The 19,210-nt window shown below is 44.9% G+C and overlaps 1 protein-coding gene across 1 annotated transcript in view; it reads right to left on the bottom strand.

The window, feature by feature from the left end:
* CORO2B (coronin 2B) overlaps positions 1–18,853 on the bottom strand; it is a 77,810-nt gene extending 58,957 nt beyond the window's left edge. Inside the window, exon 1 of the mRNA XM_079953028.1 lies at positions 18,534–18,853. Coding sequence (XP_079809154.1) covers positions 18,534–18,548 — 15 coding nt within the window. The 5' untranslated portion in view covers positions 18,549–18,853. The remainder of the gene's footprint in view (positions 1–18,533) is intronic.
* Positions 18,854–19,210: the final 357 nt, after the last annotated feature.

The following is a 19,210-nucleotide window of genomic DNA, read 5'->3' as shown; positions in this document are numbered from 1 at the left end:
ACCCGCCCTGCCCCCAGATGGAGCCCTGAGGCCACCAGCATCATGCGCACCACCCCGCAAGGAAAAAGAAAAGACCCCCCCCCAGTGCAGCTGTGATGTCCTTTGAAAGATCAACCTGTGAAAACAGATTGCGAAGGTTTCAGGATGACCCGACAGCAATTCTAGGGCAGAGCAAGGAGAAGATGTCGACCCCCAGGGTCCAGCAAACTATTGGTTAAGCAAAGCTCATGTCCTCCAGATATTTTGCACTATAATCTGTGTTAGAAACTGAGATATGAAAGCTAGGAGCTAAATGGCACCTTAAACCTAGGTTATGGGTGCAACAACGGAACAAGCGCGCCTTTTTATAACAAGAATACAAAGCTGAAAATGAATGAACTGCAGCTAAAATATTATTTTCATTTTTCACATGGTCTAGTCCTTCCCCTGCCCACCCCCCTAATATTCTTAAGAGGGGTTCTTCTCCAGTCTTCAGAGAGGAGCTGGAAGTGGGGAGGTAGAAAAAGGTCCTCCTTTCCTTCCACTCTGCAGTTTTAATCTGAAATCTTAGGTGCAGTATTGCACCCAGAGCTCAGAAACTGCTCACCCTTATGAAATTCCGTCGCAAAATGCACCTAGAACAATAGGAGTTTTGAACGCTGGCTATAATCCCACCAGTCACATGATGCTGGGGCAGATAAGCGCATGGTCATGCAGGCTGGGGCTCAGGAGACATGTAGTCCAAAACATCTGGAAGGCACGAGGTTGGCAAAGGCTGATCTAAGCGTGGCGCCTTTTTAGATTAGGAAAAAATACAACTGAAGAGGTCCATAGTCATGAACAGTGCAGAGGGGGGATTTCTTTCTCTCATCAAGCTGGAATTCAGGGTCTACACAGAACTAAAGGGCAATAGATTCAGAAGGAGCAAACTTTCGGATCACCGCCCGTTGGGTTCCCTAGTTTCTCCTACTCTACAAATAGCAGTATTCAGAATAGCATTTTGCACGACACACTAAGGAAGATAAAAACACAATGAAATTTCAAACAATTAATTCAACATTTGTTCAAAACCCAATTAAAACTGTTTAGTTTAATTAATTCCACAAAATTTATGAACTTGATGCCATCAGACCAGCTTTTCAAATTCTGACAGGCATTTACACCTCCAGCAGTTCACTGTAATCCTTCTGCCTTTTATACAATAAAACATGTATACAGCTTGAGACAGAGATGGTGGAAAATATTATTCTCAAGCTCCCTCCCTCCTCCTTCAGCCTGAGAGAGAGAGGCCCCGATTCCTGGGCAAATGTCAGATACCATCCATGGGCCTTCATGGGCCTAAGGAACTAGCCTCCCCGGTCATGGGCTGATACTGACTACCATAGTTATCCTCTCTTCGTGAAATTCAATTTTCTGTTTCTTTTGGCAGAGGGGAACTATGCAGGTTTATAAGGGTGCAAAATCCTTTGGGCAGGCTGATGTGTGTTTCTTTCATGATCTGCAACCATTTAAATATTAAAAGAAAACAACAAGATCCTCATTGCAGGAGGCTGGCTCTGGTTTGTTATTCTGCTTTGTAAGTTACCCAGTTCCCTCTTTAATGTTTCACTCCAGGGGGAATATTAGAAGGCAAATATTAGTACTGGGTACGTATCATCTTGAGACAAGCAATCTCAAATAGATTGAGGGTAGGCTCTCTCTCATGGATATTCGTAAGCTACTTGAGAACCTTTTCCGGCTGAATAGCGGGATTTTTAAAAACTAAGAACATAAGAAGAGTGTGCTGGATCAGGCCAATGGCCCATCAAGTCCAGCATCCTGTTCTTACAGTGGCCAACATGATGTGTGCGAGATTCAAACACAAGACCTCTCTCCCCTCACTGTGGTTTCCTGCATCTGGTATCATCTAGTGCAACCCCCTGCAATGCAGATGGCCATTCAATCTCTGCTTAACAACCTCCAGTGAGGGAGAGTGCGCCACCTTCCAAGGTACTCCATTTGACTGACAAATGGCTCTGTCAGAAAGTTCTGTCAGAATTTCCTCTCTTGTCATTTGAACCCTTTGGTTCAGGTCCCACCATTTGTAGCAGTAGGCAACAAACTTGCTCCATCTTCCATGTGACAACCCTTTGGATATTTGAAGATGGAGATCATTCTCTTCTCTCAAGCCAAACATCCCCAAGTCCCTCCACCGTTCCTCACAAGGCTTGGCTTCCAGACCCTTGATCATCTTGGTCACCCACCTCTGCACACGTTCCGGCTTGTCAATATCCTCCTTAAAGCCGTGTGATTTAAATGAATGGTGTGCATGCAGGGCTGGAACGATCCCTGAACATACAGGAATGTGCTACATCTACATTATTACAAATGCATTTGGATGTAGCCAAATAGGCTTACTTTCCAACTCAAGATATTCCAATCCTTAATGTAATACGAAGATTGTGGGGGGATGGGGAAGAAGCAGCCCTGTTTAGGAACTCAAAAAGGAGCAGGAAAAGGACAACTGCATATTGGGCTTTCCCCCCTTTTTTTGAGGGGGCAGATGTTTCTATTGTTTTCTTAATACACCAAGGCACTGATGCCCATTTTGATGAGGCTGGTTCCATCACTCTGCTGGCACCCAGTGGACAGATTCCCCACTTCCTGTGCCAAGCTGGCTATGAGATGGGCTCAGGGTGTGGGTGCCACTTCCATTGCCAGTCTACGGGCAGACGCAGCCAGCTCTGCTGCAGGGCTTGCGAAACAAACATCCTGGCAAGCATTCTCCAACTTCACCCTGAAGACATGCAGTCCATGCAGGGCCCATTGGAAATGAGCAAACAGGCCTGCATCACAGAATTGTAGAATTGGGAGGGACCAACCTCTGTTGAAAACCCTCCAATGAAGTAGAGTCCACCACCTTCTGAGGGAGTCCATTCCACTTAGGGTTGCCATATTTCAAAAAAGTAAAAACCAGGACACCCCGAAAGGTATTGAGTTTTTTTTTAGGAAACCCCAAAAATATGCAATTTCAATTGACTTGCCGAAGATCCAGGAAAAAGCTCTGCCTTTCGGAAACCCAGCAGTTCTTACCGCCAGGAAGTTCTTCCTACTGTTTAGTCAGAATCTCCTTTCTTGCAATTTTCATTTCCATTCCCCCTCCCCTTTTAAATGGTGGTTTGAGTGCTGGACTCTGGGGCCCTGGTTCAAATCCCAATGGGAGCCGTGAAGCTCCCTGGGTGATGATATTTTGAGCCAGCTCACCCTTCTCACCCTATTCTACCTCACGGGGTTCTTGTGAGCATAGAATGAGGGTGGGAGGAAGAGAACTGCAAATGAACTCACAGGAGGAAAAAGTGGGGCAGGAATGCAATAAATAGGGGGAAACTGAAATGCAAACATGGAAATATAGAAATGTATACGCTGCTTCGAGTTCCGTGTTGGAAGAAATGTGGGAAAATAAAGACATCAAAGACAGAGCATTATTTCTAGCAAGAACAGTGAGCAGCAGAAGGCTAGGAATCTCCCCCTCCCACAAGATCTATCTGGACAAGGCTACCCCCCCCCCCATTTGTGCTGCAGACTCATGTATCTCCTGCCCACCCCCCTGCAGCAACTGCCCTCCTAACCTTGTTGCATGAGGTTCATGACAGAGTTAATTAGGGTGCTCTGCAACCCAGTTCCTATGGCAACACACCTCATGCGCACGCACACAAATGCACATCAACTACTCATTGATTTAATTTTGCCTTCAGCAGCAAGGCTGATGATGCATTTGCAAGAGATGCGCCAGGAGGTCCAGAGAGTGGCCTGATGTACACACACAAACTGGGTCCCCTGCTACTGAGAAGGAGCCACAGTTAAGGACAGAGCACTTGCTTTAAGAACATTAGAAGTGTGTGCTGGGTCAGGCCAGTGGCCCATCCAGTCCAGCACACTGTTCTCACAGGAGTCAGCCAGAGGCCTGTGGGATTCGGGAAACCTGCAAGCAGAATTTGAGCACAAGAGCACTCTCCCCTCCTGTCATTTCCAGCAACTGGTTTTCAGAAGCACTAATGCCTCCGAGTGTGGTTGCAGAGCATAAGCGTGGCTAGGAGCCATTGATAGCCCTCTTCTCCACAAATCCTCTTTTAAAGCCATCTAGGTTGATGGCTGGAGGGACGCGGGTGGAGCTGTGGGTTAAACCACAGAGCCTAGGACTTGCTGATCATAAGGTCGAGCTTCGAATCCCTGCGACGGGGTGAGCTCCCATTGCTCGGTCCCTGCTCCTGCCAACCTAGCAGTTCAAAAGCACGTCCAAGTGCAAGTAGATAAATAGGTACCGCTCTGGCGGGAAGGTAAACGGCATTTCCGTGCGCTGCTCTGGTTCGCCAGAAGCGGCTTAGTCCTGCTGGCCACATGACCCGGAAGCTGTACGCCGGCTCCCTCGTCCAATAAAGCGAGATGTCTACCGCAACCCCAGAGTCGGTCATGACTGGACCTAATGGTCAGGGGTCTCTTTACCTTTACCTTTACCAGGTTAATGGCTATCACTGTTTCTTGTGGGTTTAAGTTCCACAGTTTAACTATGGACTTTGCAAGTAGAAAGCCCTGATTCAGCCTTCAGGTAACAGCTGGTAGGAATGACCCTAGAGACCCCTCTGCAAATCTGGATATTTCAGCCTTCCCCAATCTGGTGCCCTCCAGATGTTTTTGACGACAACTCCCATCAGCCCCAGCCAGGACATACTGCATTTAGGCCACATTTAAACCCTACATTTAAAGCACTATGATATCCTATGAAACAATCATGGCTTCTCTCAAAGAATTCTGGGTGCTGTGGTTTGTTAAGGGTGCTGAGAGTTCTTAGGACACCCCAGTTCCCCCCCAAAAAAGCTATAATTCCCAGAGTTCCATGGAAAGAAGGATTGATTGTTAAACCACTGTGGGCAGGGGTGTCAAACATAAATAACATAGGGGGGAGGCAGGTAAGGCCCATCCTGTATAATCAATCACAAGATGCGGCACACAGACACCCTATTTGAAGGGCAATGCTCATCAACTTTGAGGGGGAGCCAGTCCCCTAAAATATTTTATTGGGGGGAGGTGAAGGGACCTCAGGCCTTAGGAGGTGGCTCCTCTGACTCTGGGAATTGTAGTTTTTTGGGGGGAACAGGGGCGTCCTAACAGCACCCTTAACAAACTAAAGCTCCCACAATTATTGGACAAAGCCATGGCTGTTTGGAGTGGTACCAGAGCGCTTTAAATGCTTGTGAGTGTGGCCATACAGGACAGATAAGCCAATGGTCTGGTAACAGAAGAAGCTAGCATTTTGCATGCTCGGCCAACCCCCTGCTTCACAGATGCTGGCAACTGTATTGCAGACAAAGAGGCTGAGTACAGACCCGCCTTATCCTGGTCTCTACCGATATTCGCTCCGTACAGTTAAAACATTGGCTAGTATTACAAAGGGCATCTTTTCCGGCTGAACGGAACCCAGCCTGTGAATGACTGCACTATACAAACAGCTCTGCGATTTCAGCCAAGCACTGCCTCTCCCAAATTTAACATCCAAGTTTGCTTCTGTTTGTGTATTTATTGTGTGCCTCAACAGGAGACGGCCATTATTCAGCTCAAGTGTCAACAGTGGACCACGGATAAGAAGAATCTTCTAGAGGCCCAGCTTAGGGCTGGTGAGCCCCACGCTGAACCCAGAACAACTTCTGCCTTGATACGTTTAGCAGCTGAGCACCAGGCGGTGTGAGCAGGAAGAAAAATGGCCTTTTCCTTTGAGGAGCTTCTCCCTTCCTTTCTCTTTTTAAATAGAAGTGGTTTGACAAACTGCGCCAACGATCTGCTGCTCCAAAGATCCCTCAGAAAGACTCAGTCTGGCAAGCAGAATCGCTGCCGGGGCAACAGGATAGAGATGGCCAACAGACTTGCTGGAGAGCTTCCTTCAAAATAGGTGTGTCAGAAGCAGCAACTACCAAAATAAAAATGGGAGAAATGGGATTCCCAGCCCCAAGTCAGGAACAAGGCCTCGGGGTCATAGTCCATAGCTCGATGAAGATGTCCACCCAGTGAAAAAGTCAAATTCCATGCTGGGGATATTTGCAAAAGGAATTGAAAATAAAACTGCCAGTATCTGAATGCTATTATACAATGCTATGTAGTGACATCATCATCATCATTATTATTATTATTACCCACCCATACATACGTTTAGAAAAGACTGGAAAATGTTTATTGAATATATGGAGGGAAATTGTGTACACTTGAAAATGTTGGCAGCATTAAGATAAATTCCACAGTGTATATAAGTTTTGATGGATGTAATAATGGAATGCTGAATGGTTTACTTTATGTAAAATATGCAGGGATTCATGATATGCAAAATGAACCATGGAAGGAGAAGAAGAGAAGTCATTGATATTTTAAGGATGTTTAAATGAGTATTCTAAATTGTAAAACAGAAATTTTAATAAAAATGATTAATAATAATATTTCTTATAACCCACCCATCTGACTGGGTTGCTATTTGGGATACTGTGTACGGTTCTGGTCGCCTCACCTCAAAAAGGATATTATTGAGTTTGGAAAAGTTCAGAAAAGGACAACCGAAAGATCAAGGAGATGGAATCTCCCCTAAGAGGAAAGGTTGCAGTTTGGGCCTTTTTTATTTTAGAGGAAAGGTATGTAAGAGGTGACATGATAGACACATATGAAATTATGCATGGCATGGAGGAAGTAGCTAGAGAAAAGTTCTCCTCCTTCTTTCATGACACTGGAACTCGTGGGTATCCAGTGAAGATGAACGTTGGGAGATTCAGGAGATATAGAAGAAAGGACATCTTCACGCAGTAGTACACCGTTGTATGGAGCCCTCTCCCACAGGAGGCAGTGATGGGTTTAAAAACAGATTGGACCAATTTATGGAGGAAAAGGTTATCAATGGCTACTGTGCTCTGCCTGCTTGGCTGGAGGCAGCAATGCATCTGAATGCCACTAGCTGGAAACCACAGAGGGGAGAGGGCTCTTGGGTTCAGGTCCCACTTGAATGCTTCCCATTGGGGCATCTGGTTGATCACTGTGAAAACAGGATGCTGGACCAGATGAGCCCCCAATGGCCTGATCCAGCCAGGAACTTCATAGGCTCTTATCACATCTGCCACTCATACATCAGCTTACAGCTGCTGCAACTCTGATCATGCAAAGCGTTTGTTTGGGGCTGGCAACAGAGAGCTGGAGGCCGGATCGCTGTTCATGGTACATCCACAAATTATTCCTCATTTAATGAATACACTTGCACTGTACTTTTAGGGCAGGAATCCACCCGCCCACCGGCCACCTTCCAGTTATGTTGGACTACAACTCCCAGGCATGTTGGCTGGGGCTGAAGGGAGTTGAAGTCCAACACATCTGGAAGGCAGTAGGTAAAGGAAGGCTGATGTTAGTGGAACTTCACATCCACTCATCATCAGTTTCACAGCAGAACATGTGCATTCAAAATTGCTTGAGAAATGAAACACTTCAGCTCAACAAAGGCCCATCACTACGTTCCATTTACAAGCCACTTTAAAGAAGGAGAAAATAAGCAGGACAGAGTTACGTTTATGGGGGTTCGGTCCCTCGAGAACCCTCCCCAAACACCTGGAGAATCTAACTGGGCCAGCCTTTCTCCCTTTCCATGGGCAGCTGAGCAGAAAACAACAGATACACAGAAATTCTACCAGCAATTTAGAGGCTTGGAAGACGCACTGGGAGAGATGTACATGCATGCCCATTACCCATGACAACACATGAATTCATGCAGTCTCCTGCATGGAATGTACCCTTAGCTTGCATTAGTTATGTGCAGGAGCTAGAAACTGACACCTGCTAGTCTGAATCCATCTTCTGTTCTCTTCACTTGAGGATTAGAAAGACCTGTTCGTCCCCAATTGGTGTTGTCTTCCCTCCCTCTCCACCATTTCTACACAAAGCAGCTTATAACAAAGTCTGGACAGACTGAGGGAGAGAAAGAAACAGCATCATTTTCTGTGAAATATTCCACTCAGGAAGGTGTAAGGAGGAACAAACGCCCGCTGAATCAGGGCCTCTCCTCCTGGCATCCTTTTTATAGTGCGTTCAATGATGATTTGTGCTCATGACAGTATTGAGGATGTGAGAACACAATCCTGCTTTCAATACTAGTTGTGCCTGCAAAAGATTCAGGGCAGACACACAGCTTTGTTTCTGTTCAGTGCACATCCCATAGTTCACTGCTAAAATCCTGTAACAGGGGGTGGGGGAGAGGGCAGGGAGGAGGAGTAATTATTATCATTATTGTTTCATTTTATAATGTATATAAAACAAAGAGCAATTATAACAACAGATGAAAATGAACATATGAAAAGCAAAACTATAAAATAGGCATGTAGAATAAATAGTTGCTCATGTCATGAGTTGAAATAACGAAATCCAAGTAAAGACTATCAACATTATCTGATCGTCAAGTATAGTTCCAGATTTCCAATCTATAAATTTATATTCTACAAATGTTCTGCGGTTTGTCTGTTGTCCCACTTTTGTTACACTACAGTGCAAGATGACAATAACGTGGTAAAAATGGGGAAATATTCACACAGCTATCAGTAAAGTGGATTGATGTGTGGATGATCCTGTATAAACCCACCCCAGATGCCTCTTATTCAATCACAGAATTGCAGTCGGAAGAGACCCCAAGGGCCATCTAGTCCAGCCCCCTCCAATGCAGGAATCTCAGCTAAAGAATCTATGACAGATGACCAACTTCTGTTTAAAAACCTCCAAGGAAGGAGGAAGAACGTCAACAATGACATGCTGCGGATTGCACCCCCCCAAAAAAACCCACCCACTAGTCTGGAGGGGTCCTTGGAGTATATCCTTCTCAACATACTTGCAAGGTGGAGGATTCCCCAGAGATCTTTGTCCACCCCACCCCCATGCCCAAAGGCTGTGTAGGAAAAGGCCTGATCAGCCTGAATGGGAGGGAGACACTGTGCCTATTATTTGACAAGTTACAATGGGTCAGTCAGGGCTGATGAAAGAGGGGCAACGAGTGGAGAACTGTACCAGGCCCCCCAAGCTCAGAGCCATCCCCTCAGACAACTGAGATATGTACGGATATATGATGGGCAAGTAAGAAGAAGCAGAGTGTACTATTTTGTACAGAAGGGGTGCTGTGTGCAAATCTGGCCATGCCCACATTAGGTCTGCTGGGATGCCCTAATAACCCCAAGCTGCCTTTCTCTGGTTTTTCAGTCTACAAGGCACAGGTGATGTGCACCCAATCCTCTCAAACTCCTCTTGGCAGCCACGACAATGGAATATAAAAGCCAGGTACGGAAGATGTGATGCAAATGTGAGAACGTAGCTAGGAAAACTCTGGAGAAGTGACTATTCTACCCTCCTGGTGCCTTCCAGATGTTTTGGACCATATGATGCTGGGGCTGATGGGAACTGGAGTCTGGGCTAGTTGTTAGAAATATCAGCCAGAGAAGTTCAATTGCCCATCCAAAGCTTAGGATGCAAACTTTCCAAAGCTGGCACAGATGTAGAGCTTTATAGAAGCACCAGATGGGAAGGAGAAAGGATTGTGGAAGAGCCAAAAGAGATAAGAAAGATATTTCAAAAATATTACAAGGATTTATATAAAAGAGGAAAGGAAACAAAGCAAGAAATAGACCACTTTTTACAAGTGCATCACCTAAAACGAATTTCAAAAGAAGAAAATGAGATATTAGACCAGACAATTACTCAAGAAGAGATAAAAAAGGCTATTAAAAGGATGAAAAGTGGGGAAGTCCCAGGGCCAGATGGCCTTTCGGCCAAATATTATAAAACACTAAGTAACCAAATATCCCCAGTGCTAGGAGAAGTGATGAATAATATATTAAAGGAAGGAAGGATCCCGAACACCTGGAAGGAAGCATATATTACTTTGATTCCTAAAAAAGATGCAGATACTCTGGAAGTGAAAAACTATAGGCCAATTTCATTATTAAATAATTATTATAAACTATTCACAGATATAATGGCAGAAAGACTAAAAAAGGTTTTGAACAACAAAATACATAAAGATCAAACGGGTTTCCTTCCAGGGAGGCAATTAAGGGAAAATGTAAGGAATCTGATAGATATTATTGAATATTTGGATATGAGTATAGACAGACAAGCGGCCTTGGTATTTATAGATGCTGAAAAGGCGTTTGATAACATCTCATGGGAGTTCTTGAAGAAAAGTCTGGAAACGATGGGAATGGGAGAGAAATTTAGAAGAGGGATAGAAGCAATATATAAGGAACAGAAGGCAAAATTGGTAATAAACAACACCACAACAGAATATTTTGGTATATATAAAGGAACTAGACAGGGTTGCCCCCTGTCCCCTTTACTGTTTATAACGGTACTAGAAGTACTGAATGAGAGACTGAGGGGGGCAACAGAAATAAAAGGAGTGCAGGTAGGAAAGAGGGAATATAAAATCAAGACCTTTGCAGATGACATCGTACTAACTTTAGAAGACCCAAAAAAGAGTGTAAAAGAAGCTTTACTAAAGATTGACGAATTTGGAACCGTGGCAGGACTTAAGATAAATAAAAATAAAACCAAAATGTTGGTTAAAAATTTAACAAAGGAAGAAATAATAGATTTAGAGAGAAGGACGGAAATTGCAGTAGTTAAGAAAGTGAAGTATCTTGGGATATGGGTCACAGCTAAGAACATAAATTTATATAAGGATAACTATGATGTCACCTGGAGGAGTATAAAGAAAGACATGGAATTTTGGGGGAGGATGAAACTCTCCTTTTTGGGGAGGATAGCTGTTGTCAAAATGAATATTCTGCCTAGAATGCTATTTCTATTCCAGACCATCCCCATACTTAAAGACCTAAAACAATGCAAAGAGTGGCAGAGAGTCTTGGCAAAGTATATCTGGCAGGGGAAAAGGCCACGGATAAAAATGAAAATTTTGATAGATAAAAAAGAAAGAGGGGGCTTTTCTCTCCCGGATCTAAGTCTATATTACGAAGCGGCCTGCATACTTTGGTTAAAAGATTGGATAAAACTGGAGAATAGAGATCTACTGGATTTAGAAGGCTTTAATAATTGGTACGGATGGCATTCGTACCTTTGGTATGGGAAAGTGAAGGTCCACAAGAGCTTTCTAAATCATATTTTTAGAGGACCTTTATACCAATCATGGGAAAGGAATAAAAATCTCCTTGAAAGAAAGACCCCATGGTGGATCTCACCAATTGAGGCTTTAATGGTGAAGAAAACAAACATGGAGGAAAAAAACGCCACCTATGAGGAAATGCTAAGAAAAACAGACCAAGGGCCAAGACTTAGACCTTATGAAGAGATAAAAAATCTATTCACTGGGTGGTTGCAATACCACCAGGTGAATGATTTGCTAAAAGAGGACAAGAAGAAGTTGGGTTTTGATGACAAAAAATCAAAATTCAATGTAGAAGTAATAGAAGGTAAAAACAAAACCCTATCTAGAATCTATGACATACTTTTAGAGTGGTATACAAAGGACGAGGAGGTGAAGGAGGCAATGATTAAATGGGCAATTGACTTTGGTTATAATATCGATTTTGAAAGGTGGCTGGAAGTGTGGAATTGTAATATAAAGTTTACAGCATGTATGTCTCTGAGAGAAAATGTTTGGAAGATGCTATATAGGTGGTACCACACCCCTGTGAAGTTGGCCAAAATGTATAGACTAAAAGATAAGAAATGCTGGAAATGTGGGGAGGTGGAGGGTTACCTATATCATCTATGGTGGACATGCAAAAAGATGAAAGGCTTTTGGGAATCGGTTTACAATGAGCTTAAAAGAATATTTAAATACACTTTTCCCAAAAGACCCGAAGCCTTTTTGCTGGGAATGACGGGTAAAGATATTAAGAAAGAAGATAGAACGATATTCCTCTATGCCACCACAGCAGCGAGAATTTTATTGGCACAATATTGGAAAGTGGAAACTATCCCCAATATAAATGATTGGCAAATTAAAATGATAAATTATGCTGAGCTTGATAAATTAACAGGTAAATTAAGAGACCACGATGAACAGAAATCTCTGAAAAATTGGAGTAAATACTGGAACTATATTGGAATAAATGCTTAATGTGATTGGCGGGGTCAGAACAATACTACCAGCGTGTGAATTTAGGCCTATAGATTAAAAATCAAATACGTAATGGAAGCAGATATTCGATACTTACCAAAAGGATGGAAGGAAGTCCAGGAGGTGGTTTTTGCGTGTGTGTGTGTGTTTTTTTTTTTTTAATCGTTTACTGTTTTGTGAAAAAGCCAGATTAATCTATCTTTGTATAGTTAGAGAGAGGAAAAAGTTGGCTTGTATATCTTGATGCTTTTTTTTTTTTGTTATATTTTTTTCTTTTGTATTTGTTTGTATGTTTGTTATGTGCATAACCTCAATAAAAATGTATTTGGAAAAAAAAGAAGAAGCACCAGATGAAATTTACTGTATGGTAACTGACTTTTCTGGGATGTGGGTGGCACTGTGGGTTAAACCACAGAGCCTAGGACTTGCCGATCAGAAGGTTGGCGGTTTGAATCCCCATGACGGGGTGAGCTCCCGTTGCTCGGTCCCTGCTCCTGCCCACCTAGCAGTTCGAAAGCATATCAAAGTGCAAGTAGATAAATAGGTATCACTCTGGCGGGAAGGTAAACGGCGTTTCCATGTGCTGCTCTGGTTCACCAGAAGCGGCTTAGTCCTGCTGGCCACATGACCCAGAAGCTGTACGCCGGCTCCCTTGGCCAATAAAGTGAGATGAGCGCCGCAACCCCAGAGTCGGCCACGACTGGACCTAATGGTCAGGGGTCCCTTTACCTTTACTTTAACTGACTTTTCTATTTATAAGATATCTCACTACACCCAGTCGCAAAGCCAGAAGTGCAAGCAAGCTGCCAGGAGGAATCAGGGAAGTAAGCAGAGTGGTGGAGTAATGGGTGGGCTCTGGGATAGGTGCAGGACGACTGAGTTTTCAGAGCTGTTATGCAGGCTGCTTTGCAGGTCCTGAAGGACTGACTGCCTCTCCTTCCTTCTGAAAGAGAGATTCAATATATGGTGCACCCCTTATGCAAATAAGCAATAGGCTGGACCTCACTTCTCCTACAGACTTCTGAAAGTGTTAGGGAGTGGCAGATCAGGGGAACTGTCTTTAGAAGAAAGTTTGCACAAAAAATGCAAGTATTCATGAGGGGGAGGAAAGTACATTGCTTGCAAAAATGCGTAGGGTGGAGAAATGCATATAAAAACACTGTCTTAAAAAGTTTCTTAATACAGAAATGGTGTGAAATGAACTGGAAAAAGAAGAAACTCAGAGAAACTGATTCATCCACACATACCTCTGCCAGCTATCTTAATTTGCCCAGAAGGCGCTCCATACATTTCTGCCTCAGTCTTGTGTATTTGGGTTCCCGCCCCCCCCCCCCGTAAAAGAACGAAAAGTAACCCCATTGCTTCCCATTCCACTGTTCTGCTCACTGCAATATATAGGGTGTGATAGATCATTGGTCCATCTAGCTCAGTATTGTCTACACTGAATGGCAGCAGCTCTCTGGGATTTCAGACAGGGGTTTCTCCCAGCCTTCCCTGGAAGTGCAGGAGTTTGAACCCAGGGTCTTTTGCATGCAAGCGGATGCTCTACCAATGAGCCATGGTCCTTCCTATTGACAGCAGAGGCAGAGCATAGCTATCACAGATGGCAGCCATCAATAGCCCTCTCCTCCATGAATTTATTTAATCCTCTTAAAGCCATCTAGATTGGTGGTCATCACTGCCTCCTGTGGCAGTGAGTTCCACAGTTTAACTACGCACTGGAAAAACGCCTTTCTCCATACATGCCCATCTTACAAAATAAGAAGAGGAAAGGGGAAAGCTGGCATTCCAAAGACTGGGATGCTATTTAGGTCTTTTGACGGTGCAGTTTTAATGGATCAATGAGTAGTTAAACATTGATGGATTAATGCCACTAGTGGGGCACATTTTAGGTAACACATCCAGCTTCTCTGGATGCATTTCCTACCCACATGGGATGCTTTTCCCCTGCCCCCACCCCAGTATCAAACCAGGTAGAGCACTGCTGATAACCTTCTTCCTATTTCTGATAAATCACCATTCCTACTCTGCTTTGTAGGACATCATCCCTACAGCTCGTGAGCTGGCTCATTTTGCTGACTGGGGAAGAGCAATTGGTGCCCCTTTCCCCCAAAGCAAGAATATTAGAAGAGCCTGAATGCAGGATCAGGCCAAAGGAGTCCTAGCTAGTTCATCATCCTGTTCTTGCAGTGGCCAATCGGAAGCCAGTTGCATCTGTACCAGTGGCTGAACCCCAGCACTGAAAAGGCAAAGTCTAGGACAGGCGTTTTGTGAACTCCCAAACTCCCAGACCCTCTAAGTGTTCCAAAGGACAGTCCTAGATTTACAGAAGCTGTCCTAGTTTCTGATTTGATCCTGGAATGTCCCACGTCTTCTTGGGATGTCCCTATTTTCAGCAGAGAAATGTTGGAGGGTATGGAGATATGTGACACCCGAGCCAAGGAGATAAGTAACTATACCTTTAAAAGACACATGAAGGCAGCCCTGTATAGGGAAGTTTTTAATATTTAACAAATGTTGGAAGCTGCCCAGAGTGGCTGGGGCAGATAAGCTGGTTATAAATAAAACTATTATTATTATTAAATAGAACGTTCCTATTGTCATCAGAAAAATGTTGGAGGGTATGAGCTTCCCTTCCCTACCCTTTCTCCATTGCAAGAAATCAATGTGGAGAACCTACACTTTGGAACTCCCTGCCTTGACTGTACTCTTTTCAGCACCTACTGAAAGCATTTTTGTTTAGACAAGCCTACCCAGATATTTAGAACATGGGTGTGTTTTTAGTTTATTGCTGGTCTAAGTTTTTTGAATGTTTTAACTGTTTTTACTAATAATCTGGCTGTTTTGCTCTTCTTGTAAACCCCACTCACATCAAACACCCACACCCACCGCCAGTTTAGGTGACAATCTCCCAGGGCTGTTTCCATTTTTAACTTGGGAGATTTCTTCTAATGAGCTTCATCAATAGAAGTACCCTCTCTGTTGAGAGATTCTAGGTTGCCCTCCTATTTTTAGCATCTGTGTGCTATCAGTACCAGGTCAAGGTAGGATTAATCATAGGTGACATCTTAACAGTTTTAACTCGGTGTGGTCACCTCTCAGGTGTTCTCTGCTAGGGAGGAGGAAAGAGCTTTATAAAGTGTTAAAAGGCTTCCCCACTCCAGAACCACCCAAAATACCTGCTTAGCTTCTTTCTAGATTCTTTGACTTCTCTGGATACTGCTCACCCATTTTCAAGTTTTGTCCTCAATCATAAGGGCTAGAAACTTGGTGGTTTTTTAAAGTGAAAATAAAGATTCCAAGGTGGAGTCACCTTGTGTGCCTGATACTAAACTACACACCCATTTGACTGCAGAAGTGCAGTCCTTTTACCCCCTTAAGAATGCCATACATCCTATGTAGCAGTGGGACTTGCTCCCAAGTAAACATGCATATGACCAGACCGGCGGTAACTGTCAAAATTAACTCAAGGAAGTGAAAGATAATAATTTGCTCAGCTTAAGGAATTTAACAGACACCAAACCATAGAAGATAAAGATGTGTGGATTAAAGCGAGTGCTTTCATCACACTTTAGAAAAAGCTTCAGTTCTTACATTTTAATGTTTGGATTGGATGTGAGGAGTAATGAGATTGTGGAAAATGCAAGGATCACCTTTGGGCCCAAAGAACAAGAAAATATGCCCACAGATGATCTGACCAGAGAGGAAGTAGTTAATGCTTGCAAAGCATTTTTTGAAAGAAAGAAAGAAAGAAAAGAATATGGGCAGGGTAAACTCTTTAAAAAAAAGAAATGAAAAAAGTAAATACTTAGAAGCCAAACTGTTAAATTTCTCCTGAGGGGGTTAATATTGGTTCACTATGCCTGCAATTTGCATGCATTTAATTTTATGAGAGTAGCAAAATGAAAACGAAAATGACTTTGGCAATCCCACCTGCCATTGAACCCAGTAGGTTTTGACTATATGCAATTTTGGCTTCAGGTATGATCTCCAAATTGTAACCCTGTGTAAGCTGCAGACCTACTGTATTGTATATGGAAGCCTCGCTGGAAACAAGGAAACAAGGCCTTCATTTGCAGAGAAGTCTAAGTTGCTTCATTACAGGACCGTGAAACGTTGAGCTCAGCTGCCCAGGAAGTTCACCTGCAGAAACCTCATTGAATGGATAGTGCAGCAGCAGCAGCATAAAATGTCTGCAATGGCAGGCATGGTACCACCTCCCCATAGCTGGTGCCCTCCAGATGTTTTGGACTGCAGCCCCCATCAGCCACAGGACCCATGATGGCTGGGGCTGTTGGGAGTTGTAGTTCCAAATATCTGGAGGGCACCAGACTGAGGCTGGCCAGCAGGGTGTACTACAGGTTCCCTACTTAGATTAAAAGAAGCAGGGCGTGGGCAGAACATATGACTCAGGCACCCCCAACATCCAGGTTCTCCTTGTCTCTCATATACAGAAAAGATGCTGAAGGAACCTGGACATGATGGGATCACAGATGAATGCTTCCCCTGTTCTACAATACCTGCCCACTTGCACTGTGTCTCGCGGCAACAAAAAGTATTGCCCAGCTGAGAACATCCAGCAGTGTGTCACACCTTGAGAATCGGTGATGCTGTGTGGGTAGAAATGCAAAGGAATGAAAAGGGATAGGTTCCCTCTTCCTGAGCTACAGAGGCCTCTGTGCATGTGCAAAACACTTTTCCAGAGCACGTGGCAGGCTAGTAGCTGATTTTAACTTCCAACAGCTGTTTTTTAGTCCCTTGCTGGGTACTGCTTTGCAGGGCCCTCAACTTGCAAGGGCAGAGCTCTGCAAAACGGAAGACAAGACTACAAAACTACTAAATTCAGTAGGTGTTCCTAGAGTTAGCACGAGGCTGGAGGGTTGCTGACACTGTAAAGGCTGTCAAATTTGAGATAGCTTTGTCTAATTCCCCAGCCAACGTGGCCTCTCTCATATCACGTTGGAACAGAAGCCACAGACCCCAGTAAACAGTCAGACCGAAGCACCAAGCAAAACTTTTCACTTAAGAGGAAAAGGGAATTTTCAGCCTGATAAACAGGGAGGAGAGACCACACGCTATCAAAGAAAGTGATAAAAAATCCCCAAGACTGAAACAGTAAAGCTGGCTCCTTTGTATGGTATAGCCTTGCAAAGTCTCTCCAGAAAGCAGGGACCTCTGGGTCATCTCCCTTCAAATTCCCTTCCCTGCTTTCTCATTCCGCACGTGTGGGCAAACTCTTCCAGGTTAAGGGAACTGACTCCAAGAACCCTCAGATTTTGAGGGATGCACTATTCGTCTTTATTTATAGAAGTATTTCTATACTGATCTCTCACAAAACATCAAGATAGCGTACAGCAACATGAAACACATTTAAAAGTAACTCAGAACCATCCTTGAAACTACTGGTTACTGCTTAAGATATTTTGGGACTCAATGTGCTGATATACAATCCTTGCGTAGGTCATAAGAACCCTGAATGATCCCATTTTGCAGTTTTGATCAACTGAGGTCAGGGGGACTCTCTGGTTATAACTCAGGAAGGCTGGATTTTGAACTCACCTCCAAGTATCTGCAGTTAATCGTTTGACTGGCATGTAAAGCTGAGCAGGTTTTACGCTTGTGCCAATGAAGCAGGAGGATTGGGCAAGGCTAGTTTAAACTGCTCCATCCCAGGGCAAACTCCCTTGCCCTCCCTCTTCCATGCCCCCCCCCCAATTAGACTTCCTTCCCCAACAGCCACCTGTGGGAGGACTCCCCAAGCACCCTACCCAGAAGTCTTTTTATATTACAAAAACGCCCTCCCAGGAATGGGGAAAACGCGCTGGATCTCCGTCAGAAGCAGAACTTGGAGAGCTGGGAGCTTTCCCTTCCCTTGTTGGGCTAATGCGAAGCCAAAGCGGGACGTGTCACAGCAACCACGGGAAGCCAAACGGAGAGAGCAGCAAAGAAAGTCTTGCACACGGCAAAAACGCACGTACCACACCGGGCAACAGCTGCCGCCACTGTGGAGCGGGCACGCTGGCTGCTTCCGAAAGGGTTAAAAATGCAGTATATCTACTGCACAATCTCCCCCTGTGCAAAGGCGCTCGCAAAGCTCTGCTGATGCAAGGAAGCCCAAGCGACACCACCTCGCTTGCTCACACTCGGGGGCCTTTCCTTGAAAAACTGGCCAAAGACCCTTCCTGATTTTGCAATTTTTTTTAAAAAAAAGGGAGCTGCAGAAAATCACGAGGCACCCAATGCCAGCTCTGCGAAAAGGACTGGACCTGGAGGCCGGTCTGCAGCCGGGAAGGCGCCTCTGCTAGGGACCCCCATCCCGGGCAGGCAGCCGCCGAGAGGACCCCAGCAACGGGCGCTGAGCTGACGGAGAGCGCCCCCCCCCACCCTGACCACCGCCTCTGGATGACAGCCGAGGCAAGGGAAGGCAGGTCCTTACCTTAGAGACAGTCATGCAGAAAGTTGTCTAGGAGGAGTGAGGCAGCTCTCCAGCAGGCAAGCGGGGAAGCGGGAGGGCGCTGCTATTCCCCCCCTCCTGAGAGAGAGAGAGAGAGAGAGAGAGAGAGAGAGCACGCGGGCGGGCGGGGTGGCTCGGAGAAACCGCCTCTGGATTTTCCCCTGCAGAGGAATCAGCGTCAGTGGTTACAGGAAGAGCAAAGGACCACCCCTCCCCCCTCCCCTCCCCTTTGGCACAATCTGGTTAAGCTGCCCTTAGTTTATTCCGGGGTGTGTGTGTGTGATTCTGTCCGACTGTGTACTAAGAAGGGACGGAGCCTCCTCTGCAGGAAGAGAGGCAGGAAGAAAGAAAAGGGGGAAAGAGCCAAGCCGGGGTGGGGGGGAGCGGAGAGAGAGAGAGAAACCAGCAAAATGAAACTCCAGGGGGAGAGCAGAAGCAGCAGCAGCCCAGGAGGGCGGGGGTCGACACTCAGCCTCCCCTGCGACACCCTCCTCTTAACTCTTGATGGACCAAATATCTGGGCAGAGGGATTTGAGGATGCTCTTCAAAGGCTTGCCACAAAGGCCCAGACTGGCCTTGGTGGATGCAGCTGGATGGAAGGATAAACCGATGCAGTTTCAGAGAGGGAGGGCAGAAGGAACAAGACATCCACAAGTTTC

This window comes from Podarcis cretensis (genome assembly GCF_951804945.1).
Source record: "Podarcis cretensis genome assembly, chromosome: 14".
NCBI lineage: Eukaryota > Metazoa > Chordata > Lepidosauria > Squamata > Lacertidae > Podarcis > Podarcis cretensis.
The sequence above is the reverse complement of the archived record's forward strand: the minus strand, read 5'-3'. Positions and strand labels throughout refer to the sequence as shown.